General features: G+C 47.1%; 1 protein-coding gene across 2 annotated transcripts; it reads left to right on the top strand.

Moving 5' to 3' along the window:
* Positions 1-2,950: 2,950 nt before the first annotated feature.
* senp6a (SUMO specific peptidase 6a) lies at positions 2,951-18,578 on the top strand. 2 transcript variants are annotated; one of them, XM_046373410.1, is made up of 23 exons: positions 2,951-3,111; positions 6,269-6,362; positions 7,388-7,451; positions 8,142-8,248; positions 8,693-8,842; positions 10,732-10,802; positions 11,543-11,637; positions 12,103-12,493; positions 12,746-12,984; positions 13,159-13,299; positions 13,736-13,769; positions 13,906-14,094; positions 14,572-14,765; positions 15,265-15,461; positions 15,650-15,766; positions 15,865-15,987; positions 16,086-16,178; positions 16,269-16,579; positions 16,925-17,013; positions 17,098-17,180; positions 17,291-17,359; positions 17,745-17,895; positions 18,153-18,578. In XM_046373410.1, exons 1-23 carry the CDS (start codon positions 3,081-3,083, stop codon positions 18,387-18,389), a joined length of 3,270 nt encoding a protein of 1,089 aa, XP_046229366.1. In that variant the 5' UTR covers positions 2,951-3,080; the 3' UTR covers positions 18,390-18,578. The 2 variants fall into 2 exon arrangements, with proteins under 2 accessions (XP_046229366.1, XP_046229368.1); XM_046373412.1 differs by lacking the exon at positions 6,269-6,362 and having other exon boundaries at positions 2,970-3,111.
* Positions 18,579-19,246: the final 668 nt, after the last annotated feature.

Genomic DNA, 19,246 nt, shown 5'->3' with positions numbered 1-19,246 from the left:
GCTTTACTTTAGTTTAGGAGGTTGTGTTTTTCCTCAAAGCTACACTTCTTTACTCCAAACTCTAGTGGAGGTTTTAAGTTGGCAAACGTGACCAAATGTGTGGAGTCTGAATTCATTTACTTTTTAATGGTTTTAATGGAAAATTGGAAATCAAACTTCAAACTCAAACATTTGATCCCAGCTGTTGTCTTTAAAAACACAAAATGCTTCATTTTGGATCAAGGCAGCACATTTTTATTTTTTATCTTTTGTCTCACTGCAGCCGCTTGTAAGAAAAAAGAAAGCAGATGTCCAGTTGTTTAACTGGAACTAACAACTAATTATTGTGCACAGAATATAGAAATTCAGTAACTTTGTGAAAACAAATGAATGCATTTTAAGAACCTGATCAATGCAAATACTTGAGCTGAAAGTTTCCTGTTGTGTCTGCACAGTTCAGCAGCCGTGCAGCTCGGCCGTGGAGGCGCAGGGTGTTCGCGCTCTGCCGCTCCTCTTTACTCATCGTTCTTCAGCCGCAGGGGAAGACCCGGACTCGGACCTGCTGTCGGACCTGCTGTCCCGACCGTCCGGCCAGACGAGCCCTCAAACACCAACTGAGTCCTCCACGCCTGTGAACACAACAACGTTTGGTCCTCAAAGCAGGCGGGAGTCTGAGCCGACACGCAGCTTCAGCAGACACACACACACTGACGGTCAGCTTTGCTGCCCGTCAGTGTGTGTTTGTGTGTGTGTGTGTGTGTGTGTGTGTGTGTGTCGCCCAGTCAGCAAGCTAACCCTAACCCACATCAATTCATAAAACAAAGAGCTGAGGCCAAAACAGCTCACACACACTCACACACACACACAGACTCACACACACACACACACTCTCACACACACTCACACACACACACAGACTCACACACACACACACACTCTCACACACACTCACACACACTCACACACACACACACAGACTCACACACACACACAGACTCACACACACTCACACACACACAGACTCACACACACACACACACACTCACACACACACACAGACTCACTCACACACACACACTCACACACACACAGACTCACTCACACACACGCTGACAGGAAGTGTGAGACGAGCTGCTGTAGATCCAAAGGGGTCGTGACGCTGTGTTGTGTGACGTCTCTGTCGTAACAGAACGTAAAGTACGTAAAGTTAAAAACAAACTCCGTGGCTTCCTTTGGAGGCGCGTTGTGTTGTCATTAGAACAAATAAATCCGATGCGCAGGTTGCTGGAGGAAGTTTGGAGCTTTTAACAGCCTGCTGTGATGTCAGCACATCCGTGACGTAATAACATGACGTCGGCTCAGCGTGATACTGATGCTGACTGCCGGCTTCATTTCCAAGCAGCTCTTCTCGTCATCTCTTCATTAACGATCACATCAGCACCACACGTTCCTTTCTGTCTGTGAGGTGTTTCTAAACTCTCGCGGTGTTTGTTGATAATCCGTGACGGTGAGCGTGTTGTGGCTGAGTATTTAGTGAATATTCCTGTACAATCCAGCTCGTTCCTGTCTGTTCAGCTGCTGTTCATTCTTGTCAGAATAAAAAGTTGTCGTGCTGTACAAACTCCAGCTCTCTGCACGGAGCTGAGGTCAGCAGGCTGCCAGTTTCACACACATCACCGCTGTTCCGGAAACGGCCTTCACAATAAAACACAGAGAGCGGTTACGATGTCTTACATTTGAATTAGATTTCTTTGTTTCGTTTAGTTTGTTTTTTCCGATACTTTCCTTTCACGTGGACCATATAATCAGATAGTTTTATTGTTTGTTTGACTTCACAGACCTTCGTGTCCTTGTGTACTGCAGTGATCACCTGCATTGTGTATTTTAGTTTTCTCTGTGTTGTTAAACCAGCCAGGTGTAGTTTAAAAGTTTGAAGTGAAAGAGGAAGAAAAAGAGGAACAAACTTCTATCAGCTGGAACTGTGATGGTCTGATGGTTCATCTGAGGGTGTCAGATTGGATTTGTCCCTTAGAAATGTTTCCGTTCGGTAAAATAATGTGATTGCTTTAATTTAATTCAATTAAAACCCAGCACAAAAACAATCATGTAAAATCAATCAATAAATAAAAACAAGAAATACTTGTACTTCACTTTTTTATCTTCATGCCACTTTTTCCTTTGGTGCCTCTACAGTTCAGAGTTAAACATTGTTCTTTTAACTTCTCTACGTTTATGTGACAGCTTTAGTTGTTTCACAAATTATGATTTTTACACACGAAATGTATGAAGTTCATTGGCAGTCCAGCTGAAAGAATTAGTCTATTAATCAATTAACAGTCAACAGTCAATTGACAGAAAATTTATTGGCAAGCATTTTTCCTGTTAAAACATGTGATGGTTCTGTTCTGCTTTTCCTCTGAATGATTTGAACCATCTGAATGTGTTTGTGATAAAGTGAAAACAGAGTGAAGATGTCACCACATTTCTCACAATTCCACAAGTTTTACAAGCCAAGCAATCAGTGGATTAATGGAGGAAATAATCAGCAGACGAATCCATAATGAAAAGAATCATCAGCTGCAGTCAAAATGAGCTCCAGCTCAAGCAACTGCTACAGTGAAATCCTGCTGTTAGGTTAATGCAGGAGTCACAGTCAGCTGATCTGAGGTCAGATATGACAGGACAGCAGTCACAGGGGACACTTCACTGCACTCACGACTTTTAACTTTGAATAGCACATTTTGCAGATGCCAGGCTACATACTTTTACAATTCAAGACTTTTACTTGTAGAGTTTACTTACAATGTGGTATTGGTACTATTACTTGGGTGAAAGTTCCCAATAGTTCCTGCATCAATGAATTTTCAATGAAAAATGTCTCGCCGCACAGTACACAACATTTTATCACACTCTTGAATTGGAGCTTTTATTTTGAAGCCAACAGTCTCAGACTTCCGGTAGCGAGGCGGCTCGTCGCTGGTAACTTTCGAGTCAGCGGGTCGCAGCAGCAGCAGTCAGGCAGAGGCAGCTACTCAGAGTCGGTTTGCTGCCTGAGTCGCCGATGAGCAACACTATCATCTGCGGAGGATCATGGAATAAACATGGCCAACAATAGAAGCTTTTTCCTTCAAGGTAAGCTGTGACACTCCGCTCCGCTGCTCCGGGCGGCCAGCAGCCATTTTACCCGCACTCGGTCTTCGGATTCCTGCTTGCCGAGGCAGTTTTTGGTTCCTCTGGTGTTGCACATAATCGGTCCAAAATATGTGTGGCTCCGGAGCGGGTGCACAGTCGGCTAGGTGGCTAACGTTAGCCTCACAATGCCTGCTGCTGTAACAAGCTCATCCTCCGCTAGCCGGGCTGAAATGAGCAGTGCCAGGCCGGTGACAGTGCCACATCGCCGGGCCTCGAGAGGAAGACGAAACGGGGACTGGGCGGTCCGGTCGGGCGGATTTTAAGCCGGATCTCTGGGCTTGCAAGCCTGAGCTAGCATCGTTAGCGCTGACGTTAGCTGCGTCTGCAGTATGGGAGCTGGATGTAGCGGAGACAGGCCTTCCTGCCTCTGCTAGGCTGCAAGCTGCCACACAACGTCTATACAACACAATAAAACACACCAACACTCAAATAATAAACATAAAAAACATTCAGAGGTTGTCCTGACAACCAGCAACCTGCTGTAGGCTCCAGACCAGCCTGCTAACGTCCCAGCTGGAAATAAGAGGTGACCAATGTAAATGATCTAAGATTGTAAACAGTACGTTTCCAAATGTTTATGTGTCATGACTCAGTGTGGTCTGTGCGTGTCTCACGGTTCCCATTTTAACCGCACAGGCCATACACTTAAACACATCACCAGATAAAGAGAAAACCTCCAAGCTTCTTGGTGAGGACTCACCTGTCCTCTCAGGTGGGAGAGGAGCTGGCTGGGTTAGATGTGGCGTTACTGCCTTGCTCAGTGGCAGTGTGACAGCACGCTGTAGTGTGCACTTAACTTGTGACGAGGCAGGTAAGAATATGAGAGTAAACCGTGTGTTTCTGTTGAGCGAACGAGCCTCCAGCGTCACCTAAACGTTATTATGTTGATCATTTTTAAACCTCTTTACATTTAAAGGCAGAAGCTGGTGATTATTTCATGTTATTGTCAGCAAATCCCTTCATTAGAGCCACACCACAGGATGAACAGGAGTCAGCATCACAGCCCGATGATCTTCTCCTCTGGGCCTCAGAGCTCCACTGTTGTCCAAAAACTACTCAGTGAGCCTCACTTTAGCACTGGGTGGTGTGTTCCCTTTTGACTGTGGACACACACACTGTCATTTATTTTGACTGAGACCCCCACACACACACACAGGGCTTTCATTTGCTCGTGCACAGCTCACCAGTCTGCTGTGTTTCCATTTGGGAAGCACGTCAGTCTCTGTTATTTTTTAGGACATTTAATGTCTTTATTAGATAGCAGCGGTGGAGGGATGACAGGAAACGAGGGAGAGACGTAACAAAACTCTGGACTTGACGAGCGGGAGGAGAAGCGATCTCATGCTCTGCAGCTTGAGAAGGAGTTGGAGCAAGCGGCAGGACTGCGATGGGAATCATGTGTTTCGACTGCATGTTTAATGTAAGGATGAGCTGCAGTGACAACAGGCTGCTCGGTGTGCTGGGACGCATCGCGTGGTTCGTCCTGCACAGAGTCCTCCCTCACACCCCACACACACACACAGAATGAATGAGTGTGCTGAAGCTCAGCGGGAACCTAAATGTCCCCTCGCTAACGTTATGGGGCCATTTGTTGTGATTTATGAAGCTGGAAAGCGGAGCACGACGTGAGTGTGGCAGACTCTGTTTGTTAGCTGGAACGGGTTTGGTTTGGCTCATGCAGCATCGAACCAAATGATGGAGGCAGAAGAACTCCGGGATGATAATGTTAATATGTGATTGGTTTGAACTTTAGAAGGTGATTATTTTGTCATTTGAAAAGCCTCAGATGTGGATAATTCACCTAAAAGAGTTTTCCCCCTCGATGTTCAGACTGCTCTGCCACTAGTCTCGTCTTTTCAGTGTGTGCTAATCCAATTCTGCAGCTGCACGGGGAGGGCAGAAGCTTTATGTGTGACGCCGGGAGGAAAATGGGCCTCGACGCTCCGAATTTGGCTTGGAAAAAGACGCAGCTTTTAAAGCCTCCGTTTAAGCCTCGTGTTTGTTGGAAACAACAGGAACCGATTGTCGGTAACATTCACCCGCCAGGCCTGCAGCCAGGCGGATGACATACGCTGACATGATTATGTAGATGAAGTTTGTCTCGGTGTGTTTAAAACAGCCGCACTGAAGTGATGCTTGGTTGAGGTGGAGGATATGTCACGTTTCCCCCAGAGAAAACCCGTCTTCTCTGTGTTGTTATCGTCTGCTGTTTTTGATGTCCATGTCACAAATTTCAGTTGATTTAGTCAGGAAATGGGAAGCCAGGGCGCCGTGGCAGATGTGGCAGATGTCAGCTGCGTCTCACTGCGTGTTTTCTGGCACATCACAAACGCTCTGATGAGAGATGAGCACAGTTTCCAGTTGCTCTGAAGTTGAGGACCTTGTGAACATTGTAACATTGTAAAAACTCATAATATCTGGTGCTGTAATAATACTGTGTATCATCAGAGAGATGTTGGTGCTGTCCAGCCAGTATCTCCATACACGCTTATCGAAATGATCAGTGAAAAGAATCTGTTAAAGGGACAGTTCACCCCAGAATCAAACAGTTGTGTTTACGCCTGCACGCCGCCTGTGGTCGGAGGCCTTATGTTCTCGACTTGTTTGTCCATCTGTAAATTCTTGTGCACGTGATATAAGTGCTTCTGGTTCCCTCTCTCCCACAGTGCTGTTTTGGTGTGAGTTGCAGAGTTCTGGAGATATCTGCGCTGAAGGAAACAAACCGTTTTTCATCTCCTTCAGCGAAGGAGGCAGACATCTCTACAGCTGATGTCTCCAGAACTCTGCAGCTCACACCAAAACAATCCAGATGGATAAACACCCCCACAGGTAAGAGGAAAATGTGTATTTTTTTGATTTTGGTGTGAACAGTACCTTTAAATAATTAAGTCTGCTACAAGAAAAATGTGCCCTTTGATGAAACCTCTTGTTGTTTTTAGAAAAAAGCTTTGCAGAATTAGCACGCTGCCCCTTTGCTAAATGTTACCCGTTTTAACATCTAGCTGAAATGATCAGAATGTGGTCATTTCAGCTGATGGCTGTGTCTTACTCCTGTGTCCCTGCACTGATGTGAATCTGGTTTATTATTCAATCCAAGCCCTGGGTAGGTCAGAGACCAGGCGGGATGGAGGGTACAAGCACAGCTGGAGCTTTTCCCTCTCTGGTGACAGTGAAGAGGAAAGGAGACCAGAGTAAGCACTCCTCCAGCCCTCCTCAGCACCACCAGAGCTGCACTGCATCACTTTCCCAGCACACATTCAGAAGGAGGCCTCAGTGACACCTCAGCTGATGAGCAGGCGATTCCCGTCTCTGATCACATTCGCACTGACCTGTTTAGTGCCCATCTGTGCGGCCTGCATGTAAACCCTCCCCTGTCTCACAAAATGGAATCTGCTAAGGTTGGACCGATTTTTGGGCCGATAGTAATTATTGATCACTGGGACGGGACAGGTTCCTCCTGATCTGCAGTGAATGTGGCTGTCTTTGCACCTATTTAATTACTTGTACATTTAATCTGAATTTAAAATCAAGTGTTTTCAATTAATTTGTTTACTTTGTGTAATTTATTAGAAGATAGTAGGAAAAAGCCCGTAATCATAAGTCATAGATATAAACTGTTTGGGTGATTGATCGGGTCTACAAAATGTCTGTATTGGTGGAACTTGATTGACAGCGGCTGATGGCCGAGCGTTCAGCAAGGTCGTGATAAGAACTGCTTAAAATGACAGAAACCGTCTTCGGGAAAAATCTGTTTGACATGTACTTTGAGTTTTTAGTTTGGCTCGTGTCCCATCTGCTAACATAAGCCCCTCGGCTTATGAGCTGTACTGCAGCCAGCCACCAGGGGGCGTCCACATGTTTGGGCTTCACTTCTGGGAAGTGTTTATTTTTGTCTATCTTCACACAGAGTCAAAGGGGTAGACTAAAAGAACAGAAGTACATACCAGCCAGAATTCAGGGTTGTATTTTCCACTTTGAAAGCAGTAAAATGTTAAAATAAACACAAGCTGTTGGCACACTGAACACAAACCACAGCAGTGTAGTCTGGTCAAACCCCAGAACCCCTTTTATGGTGCAGACGTGTCATTATTTACAGATACTGATACACACAGGGACACATTGAACCATGTGAAATATGCTGTGGAGGTGTGTTAACATGGAGCACACACACACACACTTTGACCATGACATGTTTTTGTCCCTGTTGTCCTCTCAGTGCGAGTGTGGTGAGTGTGGAGGAGATGGACAGGCAGCAGCCGGCTTCGCCCGAGGAGAAAAAGGTAAACACTTCTCCCTGAGCTCTTCACTTCCTCTCGCCTTCTGACTCCGACCTCCTCCACCAGTGGCTGCAGATCAGCCCTGCAGGGGGCGCCACAGCCTGGCTGCTGCTGCTTCTGACTGGACTGTGGGGAGTTTAACTGCTTTATTAGTTAGTTAATGAATTTTCCTACTTGATGTCAGTCCACCACTTTGATCCAGGGTGAATTATCTCTTGCTAGATGCTAAGGAAGCATGTTAAATGATGAAATGTGTCCAGTTAAGTTGATTATTTTATTTATGCAAAAATGTACATGTGACACCGTGATAAATTGTACAGACCAAGTGTTAGCATATTAGCACATTTCCCTGCGCTAATGTTCTCATGCTAATGAGCAAACTTGCAAAAATCAACACGTTAAATGTCATCATGTTACCATGGTAACCTACATGTGTTTTAACACAAACAAATCTGTCAAACGGACAAACTTTTAGTGGTGTAGCAGAACGGAGCTGACCTGTGATTTAAAAGCTGTCACTTTGGCCTTCGTGGAGTGAACCTGCCATCAGCAGGTTACGCGCGTTAGCATCCGGCTGGTTGTTGAACAGATGAGCTGAGGATGACAAAGTACAGAACCTGCTGAAGCGAAAGTCTGAGTCTTGTTTCAGTCTCCTCTAACTGTACTGACTTTTTTATTAATGTGTCTCCACAGTCTCCAAGTCTTAGGCACTTCACTTCCTCTGACCCTTTGAGGACGTATGAAAACCGGCCAAATAACCACATGAGGCCTCTGAGCAAGCTGGTGCCCAAAAGGCTCAGGTACAGTGTGTGATGTGATGTCATATCCTGCTGCTGTTTTTTCTTCTTTGGCTTCTTCACGGAAAATTTTCAACCCGTTTGTAAAGCAACAATTGACCATGAAGTCATAACATTTCAGTGTAAATGATGTGGTGTCCCTCATTCACTTGGATCCCACTTGGACATGAATACAGTAATGATAATTAGTTTCATAACAGACTGGTGTTTGTGCTGCAGACCAGCGAGGGGAGCAGCGTTTAAAGGACCAGTTGACTAATCACACACATTACAAGAGACAAACTTTTTTTAATGGGATTCAAAAGGTGAAAAAGTTTTATTTGATCTTATAGCTCGTCACGACAGAAACCTGCTGTGCCTTTGAGGTGATTTAAGCATCATAAATGTGATTAGTTAATGCTTAACTCACAGTCTCGTGATGGTTGTCTTTGTCTTCCTGTCCTGCAGTGAGGTCCCTCTCACAGTAGCAACGTCCTCCCCCATCCCCAACAGAAACAACTACTTCATCATCAGTCCTGCACCTTCACAAGGCATCGTTTTACAAGGACGGCACTTTCAGCATGCACAAATACCTTCTGCAAGGAAACAAGTCCAAAGGTAAGACGCAGCGTGATCCTGTTTGGGAGATAATCACTCATCGAGGTTTCCTGCAAACAGGAAGTGTAATGCTGGCATGGACACAGTGACAACGTGGGCTTTTGTTTACTTTCTGGCAGACTGGAAAGTGTGCCAACTAATTAGCTGTTAGTTGTGACTTGGACACACAAGAAAACTTGTGAGGTTAGCTGATGTAGCTGTGAAGCTGTTATATCCACCTTTACATTGTACATACATGTGCTGTCTTCTAAAGCACCAGACTCCTTTAACAAAACTGCCAGTTTTACCTCACAGAATGCAGGATCTGCTCTCTGTAGTTCTCATTTGTTCTCATTCTCAGTGCAGTAATGAGCCTTGATCCATGTCTCAAACTGCTGTGTTGGGTCCTTGAGTTTGACCTGGAAAGCGCTGGAAAAGTTATTGAATTTGATGTTTAGAAATGCGTGGGAATCCTGGTCTTTGTTGTTTTGTGACTGTGGTGTTTTAAAATTCATCTTCAAATGTGAACTTGTCGCCCTGCCCCAACTTGTACAAAATGAAATACGGCACACGAGTCGACTGCATTAGTGAGAAGTTTCTCTCTCCGTCTGGTTTGTCATCTTCAAGCTGCCTCGATTTGAAGGAGAGGTAAGACTTTGATCACCGCGAGTGAATCTGAACAGACTGCATCTCATTTCACGCTTCACTCATGTCCCCAGAATGTCGTTTGTCTTCCGTCTTCTCAGTTTGTGTTTGTGCGTCAGCAGCATCTCAGCCAGCAGGCTGTCGTGCTCTGTGTGTGTGTGTGTGTGTGTGTGTAAAATGCAGGTTATGCAGGATTGTAGCAAAAACTGACTGCAGAAGGAAGTTAACGAGAACCTCTGATCTCAGTAATGCTGTTTGCTGTTGGAGTGCTTGTTGTCAGGGGAACCTGCTGCCGGCTGCAGGATTTGAATGAAGTGAGCGGGTCGTTAAAGGACGGCACCGACGCGTCTTGTTGTTGCAGTTCAGCTGTCGGGCTGATGATGAGACGACCTCGGCTCTGTTTTTCTTCATGCTGTCTGTTGCTTGTCGTCTGTGCTTCACCTTGCATCCGCCTGGTGACCTTTGACCCACATCTGTAGAGTCCATAACTCCTAACAAAATGTGAAGTGATTGGTTAAAAATGTTTCATGCATCAGAGCTCTGTTAAAACTCATCAGACTGTTGCTCCTTCATCACCATGAACACACACTTTGACACACTTTGACCCACACTCGCCGTCCTGCGTCCCACATTTAAGTAGCTACTGGGGAGAAAGTCGAGTCGGCGTCAGTCTGTCGTGATTGTCTGTGTTTCTAGTTTTTGTGGTGTGTCGGGAGCTTTTCGGTTGAATGTGTTGAATCGGTGGTGGAGCCCATCAAAGAGAGAAATCACTCTGATTGGCTGAGAAGGGAAATGGAAGTGTGGAAAGGAAGCAGACGACTAAACTCAAGAGGCTCCACACACAGAAGGCTCTTCTCAGTTCTTTCCAACACACAAATGCTTTAACAGACGTCGCTTCATCATAACAATCAATAATTCACACCCGCAGTTCTTCTGGGTTCCCACAGACTGTTGCCACCTGCTGGCATGGAGAGGTACTTCCTCTCAGGCAGGAGCAGAGCGTGCGTCTTCCTTTGTCCTCATTAGTTTGGTGTGTGTGGAAACTGTCCAGACCTGCAGAGTTCACAAGTGCCTTGAAAACCCTTGAAAGTTTGATGATTTGAAACAAAAAGTCTCGTCACAGAGAGACGAGAAAGAAATCTTTTGAAAACTCATCAATACAAAATGTAAAGCCTTGAAAGTCATTGAAGTGACTCTAGTTGAATATAAATGTGAGGACGTGTTTCATGCGGTGAATTGGCTGATCTTTTTTTTGTCTCCTGCAGAAATGACTTCTCGACCACGCAGCAGGCTGTGGAAGTGGACAGCATCGTCCTCACCTGTCCAGAGATCCCAGGTAGAGCTCACGGCTCAGCAAACGCATCGCGCTGGGTGTTTTCAGGGTGAAGAGGAGGTGCAGCTGAGAGGCAGATGGGCACACTGAGTCCTGCAGTGTGTGTGTGTGTGTGTGTGTGCACGCTCAGGTAGAGGATGTAGAGGTGCATGTCTGCAGGGCTGAACCTCCTCCTGGTCGAGGAGAGCTCAGTAAAGCCAAACAGCTCCTCCAATACGGAGCTGACCACACAGTTTCACAGAAAGATTTGAATGTGAAGGTGACCTTGGAGGGAAGCAGCTCAAAGCAGCTTTTGGCTTCAGCGTCTTCGCTCGCTGTGTTCATTTTTTGTTTTAGAAGGTAGAAAATGTGAGTGCGAGGAGGCTGAGGTGGCCCAGAGAGGTCCAAACAAACAGGGAGCTGAGGCTCTGGTGCTGACTTTTAAAGTCAGATAACGCATGCTGATGTTTAACCTCATCATCCTCATGGTCTCAGCTCGTGCTGTCAGACCGTTAAGCCCTGGGTTGTGCCTCTCAGGTTGCGTACACGCCGCCCTGTCCTCTGGGGGTGTTTTTTTCTGTTGAATCACTTACTTGAATTGAATCCAGTCTGGACTCTGTACAGCAGCCTTTTGATGCTAATTCGAGGATTTGTCTGTTTTGTGGTGTCCTGTAATGGAAATTACGCCAAACCAGTCAAAGGAATAATTCATTAAAGAGTTAGTTGGGATAATTAAGATCATTACATAAGTCATTTTCTTTCAGAGCAAGAAACCCTGAACATAAAGCGTCGTATCCAGCAGAAGAAGAAGCCGTTGGAGGACTGCTGTAGTTTTCCTTCGCAGGTCAAAGCAGCAGAGGTGAGCTGTGAAGTATTTCTCTCCTGTTTTCCACCCCTGAACGTGAGATGATCCCACATCACACATCAGTTTCCAGCTGTGTAGAAAACACATTCAGTCACTGTCTGTGAATTCATTTCCTCCTGAGACCAGAAGAACTTGGAAAACAATCTTGGCAGGACGGGATGAAAGAAAACGTTGTTTCCTCAAACAGAGTTAATATGTCAGCGTTCTACATTAGCACGTGTTATCTGTTCAATCTACACTAAACTAAACATGATAACAGGACATGATGTGATTTATTTTTTTCCTATTATTTGTGGCCAATATATAAGCGTCACACGGTTATTTTATTTCACCAAACCAGAGCTAAAGGATGAGTGAATGTCCGTCACAAAGCGTTGCTGTCTGATTAGGCGGTTGTTTCCCAACATGTCCGAGATGACAGATTTATGAGGTGATGGGTAATCTGTTTTCCATCGGCAGCCCCTGCGGCCGACGGTCTACCACACGGTGTGCATGAAGTGCAACAAGCCGAGCGAGGACAGCGCCAAGTGTCAGAACTGCGGGAGCGGCGCGGCGCTGCTGCCCTGTCAGCAGGCCACGCTGTCATCGCCGACCCCTCGACCACCCATCCGGTCCCAGCCCTCCCCCGGACCAAACAGCCTCCAGCAGAACTTCTACAAGCCGGTCACGACCATGAGGGCGCACCGCGGGGAGACGCTGCCCATCCGGATCACGAGCGCAAAGGGCACCCTGCTGCCTCTCAACAACGGCAGGTCCCCTCTGTTAGCCGGGACGTCGAGCTGCTGCGGCGCCGGAAACCCGCCCAAAGCGAAGAGGACGACGACCCAGCAGCACGAGCTCAACGACCCCAGTGAGTAAGCACCAGTGCTCACAAACAGGGAAAATGTGTTTTGATGGAGTTTGTCTGATGAGGACTGTAGCTGTCTGGGGAGGGCGCGAGTGAAAGGTAGACTGACGTGTTCTCCACCTTATGTGATCAAGTCCTACTAGAGTCACATGTGGAAGTGGAACTGCCGTGTTTGTGAGAACCAGCAGAACCAAAAACATGGAGTCAAAGAGCAGGTTAAAAGGTTAACAGAGTCGTCTGGTGCTCCCTCTGCAGTCGTCCTGTCCAGCGATGAGGAGGAGGACGCCGACAACGCTAGCACAGGGAGCGTCAGCAGACTGGACAGCGTTTCCCCCCGACCCGCAGACTCCGCTCACTCCTCGCCGGCGCCCTCCGGAGGCAGAGTGGAGGCTGCGGTGAAGAGCACTGCAGAGCAGGAGGACCTGAACGCCGACTTCTTCGAAGACGTCAACATGAAGATCACAATACCACGGCGAGCCCGGATGAAGGATCAGGTGAGGCTCAGCTGACATTCTCAGTTTTCTCTCAAAATGGAAGCATTTCTTGCACTTTGCAAACTTCCCGTCATACACGGGATGTCTGTGATGATTTTATCACGCATGTTAACTCAACTGCTCCTCGTGTTGTCCCCAAAGTTCCATTTTTCCCTTTTTGTTTTAATGTCACAGTTTGGAAATCAACCCCCTGAGCAGTTTTCACCGAGGACGAAGAAGCCCAAAGTCATGTCCACCAAGTGTGACAGCATCATACTGGAGTGTCGCAGTGTGAGGGTGGGAACTCTTCGCCGGATGGTGACGAAGCCCGTCGTCGTGAGTTCCTCAGCTTGCTTCCGTTTGACAAATGGCCACCAGGCGTTTGCTTCACCTCCTGAGTCCAGCACGAGTTACGGAAAGGAGTGGAAAGCATCCAGTTCTGCCGCTACACGACACGTTGTGTTCACGTGCTCACGTGTTATGTGACCGTTTTCACTGGAGCAAAAATAAATCCATGAAAATTTAGTGTGGAAATCCTGAACAGAAATCATGGCAGGAGAAATTTTGTCCCAATATGAAGATACCCTCAGGCTTGTAGAGTCTGTTTCTGGGTTGTTAACTCATTTACAGTAGTGTTAACACAGTGCTTGCTGGTGTGGTGTGTGAGGAGAAAATAACTCATTTTTTCATTTTAAGCCCAGAAAACTTGAATTTTGAAAAGATGAATGGAACAGAAATGATAAATGACCTCCTCTGTTATTCGTCTTTGCAGTTTTCCATCGATCACATCCAGCTGGAAACCGAAGGTATGAACCAGCAGCTGTGTGTGCGTGTGTGTGTGTGTGTGTGTGCTGTCTGTGTTGGACCTGCTGGAGCTTCTTTGAGTGCTTCTAACCTGAACGTCATGTGACCCGGCCCTGCTGCCCGTCTGTCTGTCGTCAGGCTGGGAGCGTAACAGCATCGAGAAGGTTTGCCTTCGGGCGTCGGAGCTGATCAGCTGCGAGTGGTGCAGCGTTCGGAAGCTCCCGGTCTTGTTCTTCCAGACGACTCCGGAGGAGTGCGTCCGCCTGCGCTCGCAGCTCAACATGTCCACGGAGGCGGGAGGCCAGTGGTACGACTGTGCCGGAGACCGTGAGTACACGACTACACGAACGCAGTACAAATACACACCATGCTGTGGTGTCATTATGAACTGAAGGTGGTTGATAACAGGATGTCAGTGATCCTTCAGTCTGAAGTTAAAATATTAAACGCAGTAAAGCAGTGCAGTAACCTAAACTTACTGGATGATCTTACATGATCATACACAGCAGAGTTGGCTGACTGAACATGTGCTGTGTAGTTCAAGTCCTGCTCTCAGCGTTCGTTTGGCTGCAGTACGTTCAGCTGATGGTGTGGTGTGTGTGCAGGGGGAGAATCTCAGCAAACCGGGTGCAGCCGTCAGAATAGCAGTAGAAGTGAGGGATTTCAGTTCTTCGTTTCAGGACCTTGAAATCCGTCCTAAATGTTACAGGAAGCTAAAACGTTGAAGCCGTAACACAATCGAATGTGCGTCCAGTTTTTGTAAAACGAAAACATCACCCTCTGCGTCTGCCGTTCTGCCGTCAGAGTCGGATGAGAAGTACATCGTGCTGATCTTCGAGAACGGCCTGGCGATGAAGGAGCAGATGATCCTGGAGGACATCCTGGGCGAGATCGGCAGGAACAACAACCTGAGTAACTTCCCCGCAAAGCTGCCCTTCGAGGAGGCCAACATCCGGCTGGTCAACTACAACAAGGCCTCCAAACAGAAGGAGGAGAAGGTGAGCCTGTGATCCCCATCAGGAGGACAGGAACTCATCACTTTCTTACGTTCATTATTGATGTTTCTAACGGCTAGTTTTCAAATTAGTGCCTGAAAATCCTCACAAGTTCTCAGAGCACAGGATGACGTCCTCAGATATGTCGTTTAGTCGACCGGCAGTCCGAAAACGTTCCGCTTCTGATGTTATAAAACACTCACAGAAAACACTCATATTTGAAAAGCTGGATCCAGACCGTGTTTGTCAGTTTTGCTTAATCGATGATCACAGCTGTGGGCTTCATGCAGGTTTCAGGGCTAATAAATTTCATGTTGTGGCGCTGATGCGTAGACTCGCCAGCACTTCAAGCTTAAAGAAACGGTCCGTCTGGGGAGCTTGGCTGGAGCTGCAGCCTGAGAAGACACGTTTCAGGGAAATAAAGTTTTTTATGATATTGCACAGACTGATTGCACTTGCCTGACTGTCACAAACACATGCCCCCCCCCCACCCCACCCGCAGGCGAAGCCAATACAGTCCCCTCCCAAAGTCGCCCACGTCTCCCCGGTCAGTAAGGTCACGCAGGTGACCCCGATGAGCCCGGTCGCCGTGCCCGTACGCACACGCATGGCCACGCGGCAGCAGACCAGCACCTACTATGAAGAGGAGGACGAGGACATGACCGACCTGCAGCCCACCTTCTCTGGACCAATCATCAAGTGAGTGACTCTTCTGAGAGGCGGCGAGCTTCTTCCATGTTAGTGCTGAGGCCAAACAGGAGAGTTTAGGTTCATTTTGTGGAAACCTTTTGCACAGGAAGAAGGTGAAGCAGCCCCGTCCAGTGGAGATTGGTGGTAATGCTGCTGCTGTTCCAGGCCCAGTGTTAACACAGCTGTTTGTCTTCCAGATTAATGGTGTACCCTCCTCCTCCAGCCAAAGGGGGCATTTCAGTCACTAATGAAGACCTCCACTGCCTTAACGATGGAGAATTCCTCAACGACGTTATCATAGACTTTTATTTAAAGTGAGTATTTTCTCATGTCGTGCAGATGTCGACACAAAACAGCCTAACGACACAACAGAAAGACATGAGGTCAACGTCCATTCGTCTGTCTGTTTCAGATATTTAGTTTTAGAGAAATTGAAAAAAGAAGATGCACAAAGAATCCACGTGTTCAGCTCCTTCTTCTACAAGAGGCTCAACCAGAGAGAGCGGAGGGCCGTCTCAGACACGACGAACCTGCCGTGAGCGTCCAGCCGCATCACACAGCGAGTTTTTACGGCACATTACGTTCACATGTTTTTGCTTCTAAAGCCTTCAGTCTTTGCTTTTGAATTTTCAGAATCCAGAAAAGGAAGCACAACAGGGTTAAGACGTGGACTCGGCACGTGGATCTGTTCCAGAAGGACTTCATTTTTGTTCCCATCAACGAGTCGTGAGTGTTCACTTTGACAACCTGAGTTCTATCCTGCTCTGTAGCTTTTGGTCCTGGTTCAGTAAGTGCTTTGAACTCCTGTCTCGTCAGAGCTCACTGGTACTTGGCCGTCATCTGCTTCCCGGGACTCAAGGGTCCGGTGTACGAGCACAACTCGTTTGCAGATCCCCCGTCGGAGGAGAGCATCCCGGACCACTGTCGTCCTCTGTCCCCGGACGGAGACGGACTGGACAGCTCCCCGGAGAACCCGTCCCCCGGCGTCCCCGAGGCGTCCGCAGAGGGTCAGGCCGACGGTGACCCCGCCAAGGAGAACGCGGCCTTAAAAGAGGGGCGGCGGGAGCCTTCCAGCGTCCCCGCAGCGTCGGGCAACTGCCAGGCGGACGCGGAGCAACAATACACAAGTGAGTCGCCAGATGAGGGAGAAAACCCTCCGTTTTTAGCTTCCTTTAACAAAGCTGCAAACCCGTGGCAGATGCCAGAGTTGTTAGTGAGAGATGTTTTCGGTTTATCAGGTATCATTAATTATTAACCAGGTGTCCGAGGCAGTTTTTTTTGCCATCTTTTCCCTTCACTTTTCATCTCGGGAAAATCAGTTTTAATCTGGCGCTGAGAAACTGATTTGGGTCTTTAAACTGAGTGAAAGAAGACGCTAAAATATCTGAAAAATGTTGACGTGCAGATAAAAGCAGAAAGCCCAGATGTTTGACTCATCATATGTTTGGTGTGTTTTGTTGTGTGATTTTTAGGTGAGTTGCACAGAATCAGTGTTTGCTACGGTTCAGGAAAAGGAGACGACGACACCTACACCTTCTCTGATGACCAAAGCTCCTGTCAGGTACTCGACTCTCATTACGCCTCATCTGTCCGTTAATTGGCTGAATGTCAGTCGGTGAAGGAACCGGTCGTGTTTTGTTTCCAGGACGACTGCAGTGAGGATGGGACCGAAGACGCTGTCAGCTGTGATGCCTCCGCCTTGGCCTCCAGACAAAACATCTGCAAACAGTGAGCTGCTGCACTTCTGCTGTTTGACCTGCAGGTGGCAGTGCCGCTCTGCTCGGATGGGAATGTGAGGTTTCTTGCAGTCAGATTGTTTTTGTCTTTTTCTCCTTCAGGCCTTGTATCCTCATCATGGACTCCCTTCGAGGTCCGGCAAGGTCGACTGTGGTGAAAACTCTGAGAGAGTGAGTGTGTTTTTAGAGCTTTTATTTTAGAGTTTTCCGATTTAATCACCCAAAGGGGTCCCAACCCTTTCAACAAAACAGTGTCTACATCTCGCTTATCAAGTCACATCAAAGTAATCCAGCGTCGGGCTTTGAAAACCTGTTCGAGAGGAAACCACCAGATTGACAGCAAATAAAAGTGGCGACTGATTTTTTTGATTTCTTTGTGGAAAAAGCTTCTCAAAGAGTCCATCAGCAGAACAACAACACCACGATACTGTGATTTAAGTAAGAGCAGAGAGCACAGTGTGGACGGTGTGGGTGATCGGATTTCATTCGACTCTTGGGAGGGGATTTAACAAAACTAACTGCTTCATTTCGGTGACTGAGTGTGCGTTTGTTTTAGGTACCTGGAGGTGGAGTGGGAGGTGCGTAAAGGGACCCAGCGGAGCTTTGGGAAGGACGTGATGAAGGGCTCCAGCCCACGTGTGCCTCAGCAGGATAACTTCAGCGACTGTGGAGTTTACGTCCTGCAGTATGTGGAGAGCTTCTTCGAGGTGAGACGCCGAACTTCACAAACGGTGGTCTGATCAACAGTGCACAGTTCTGATGGAGACAAGACACAGCAGCTGATAAATCCTCAGTCAGAGCTTAATGTTTATTCCAGAGGCTAAAAGTTACGTTACGTGTCCTCCGTCCTGTCGGCTTTGAGTTTTGCTACTTAAATGTCCACAGTATTTGTCTCTGTGTCTGTCAGCACCAACTTCTTTACTGTTCGAGGCCACGATAAATTCCTCTTCTGTCTTTTCTACAGAATCCGATTCCCAGTTTTCACCTGCCCGTCAACCTGTCCGAGTGGTTCCCTCAGCAGCGGATGAAGACGAAGCGCGAGGAAATCAAGGAGCTCATCCTGAAGATCCAAGAGCAACAAGAACTGGATAGGAAGGAGTCCGACCAGGTCGAGGCTCCGCCCGGCTCTCCCGAGGAGCCTGAGATCGAAGAGACTTCTGGCTCGACGGGCCGGCCCCCAAACCTTCCCGTCAGCCCCTGAAAGGAGCCCACCCTCCTCCCCTCGTCACTCCCGGGCCCTGCGGTGGGGGGGTGTTTGGCTGGGGGGCCTGATTGTACGCTGCTGGTTTCACTTCGACACACCTGAAACGATCCCGAACTCCCTCCATTAACCACAGACATCAAACACACCTTTAAATTTGTATTGAATAAAACATGAACTGTAAATATGCTGGAGTTTTTCCCGCTGCCTTTGTAATTTACTGTTTTATGACTCAGTAATGACCCATTAAGTTATGTTTTCATAGATGTTCTTCTCTCCAGGAGGATCTGTGCAGAAGATACTGTTGCGCTCTTGCATCGTTATTTTTTATGCTTTCTAAGTTGTGTAGAAGAAGACAAAAATTATTAAAAAAACTTAAAGGAAGTTGCTGTTATTTGTAAGTTAACAATCCCACCTGTCTGGGAATTTAAACAAAGTGTTTTCAGAAAGTTGACTTCCAGCTCACGAGTCACATACGACGTAGTTCAGTGCTTGTTGTGTCTCTTCGATGTGGCGTGGAAACATTTTCAGCATTAAAAGCGACTCTGAGATGCAAGAGCACTTCCTCTGCCTTAGCTCTTTATTTGTGTGCCGTCGGAAAGTTTTGAACAAAACTAAGACTTTCTGTTTGTGTGTGTGTTGCTTCTCGATTCATTTGTACGGTCCTGAAAAGTCTTCAGTGTGTTTGATTGTTTCCAAAGACGCTGAGACTTTTTCAGTAAAGCATGAAAACTAGATTTACGCGAGGGATCGAAAGTCCCTCACGTCAGACAGCAGATACATACTGCACAGTACAAGTACAAGTCTTGCTTTTCCATATTTCATTTTATTGAAACATTTTTAATGAGTCAAAATTT

Source organism: Scatophagus argus, chromosome 19 (genome assembly GCF_020382885.2).
Source record: "Scatophagus argus isolate fScaArg1 chromosome 19, fScaArg1.pri, whole genome shotgun sequence".
NCBI classification, from domain to species: Eukaryota; Metazoa; Chordata; class Actinopteri; family Scatophagidae; genus Scatophagus; species Scatophagus argus.
Note: the sequence above shows the minus strand (reverse complement) of the source record. Positions and strands in the feature narration are given on the sequence as shown.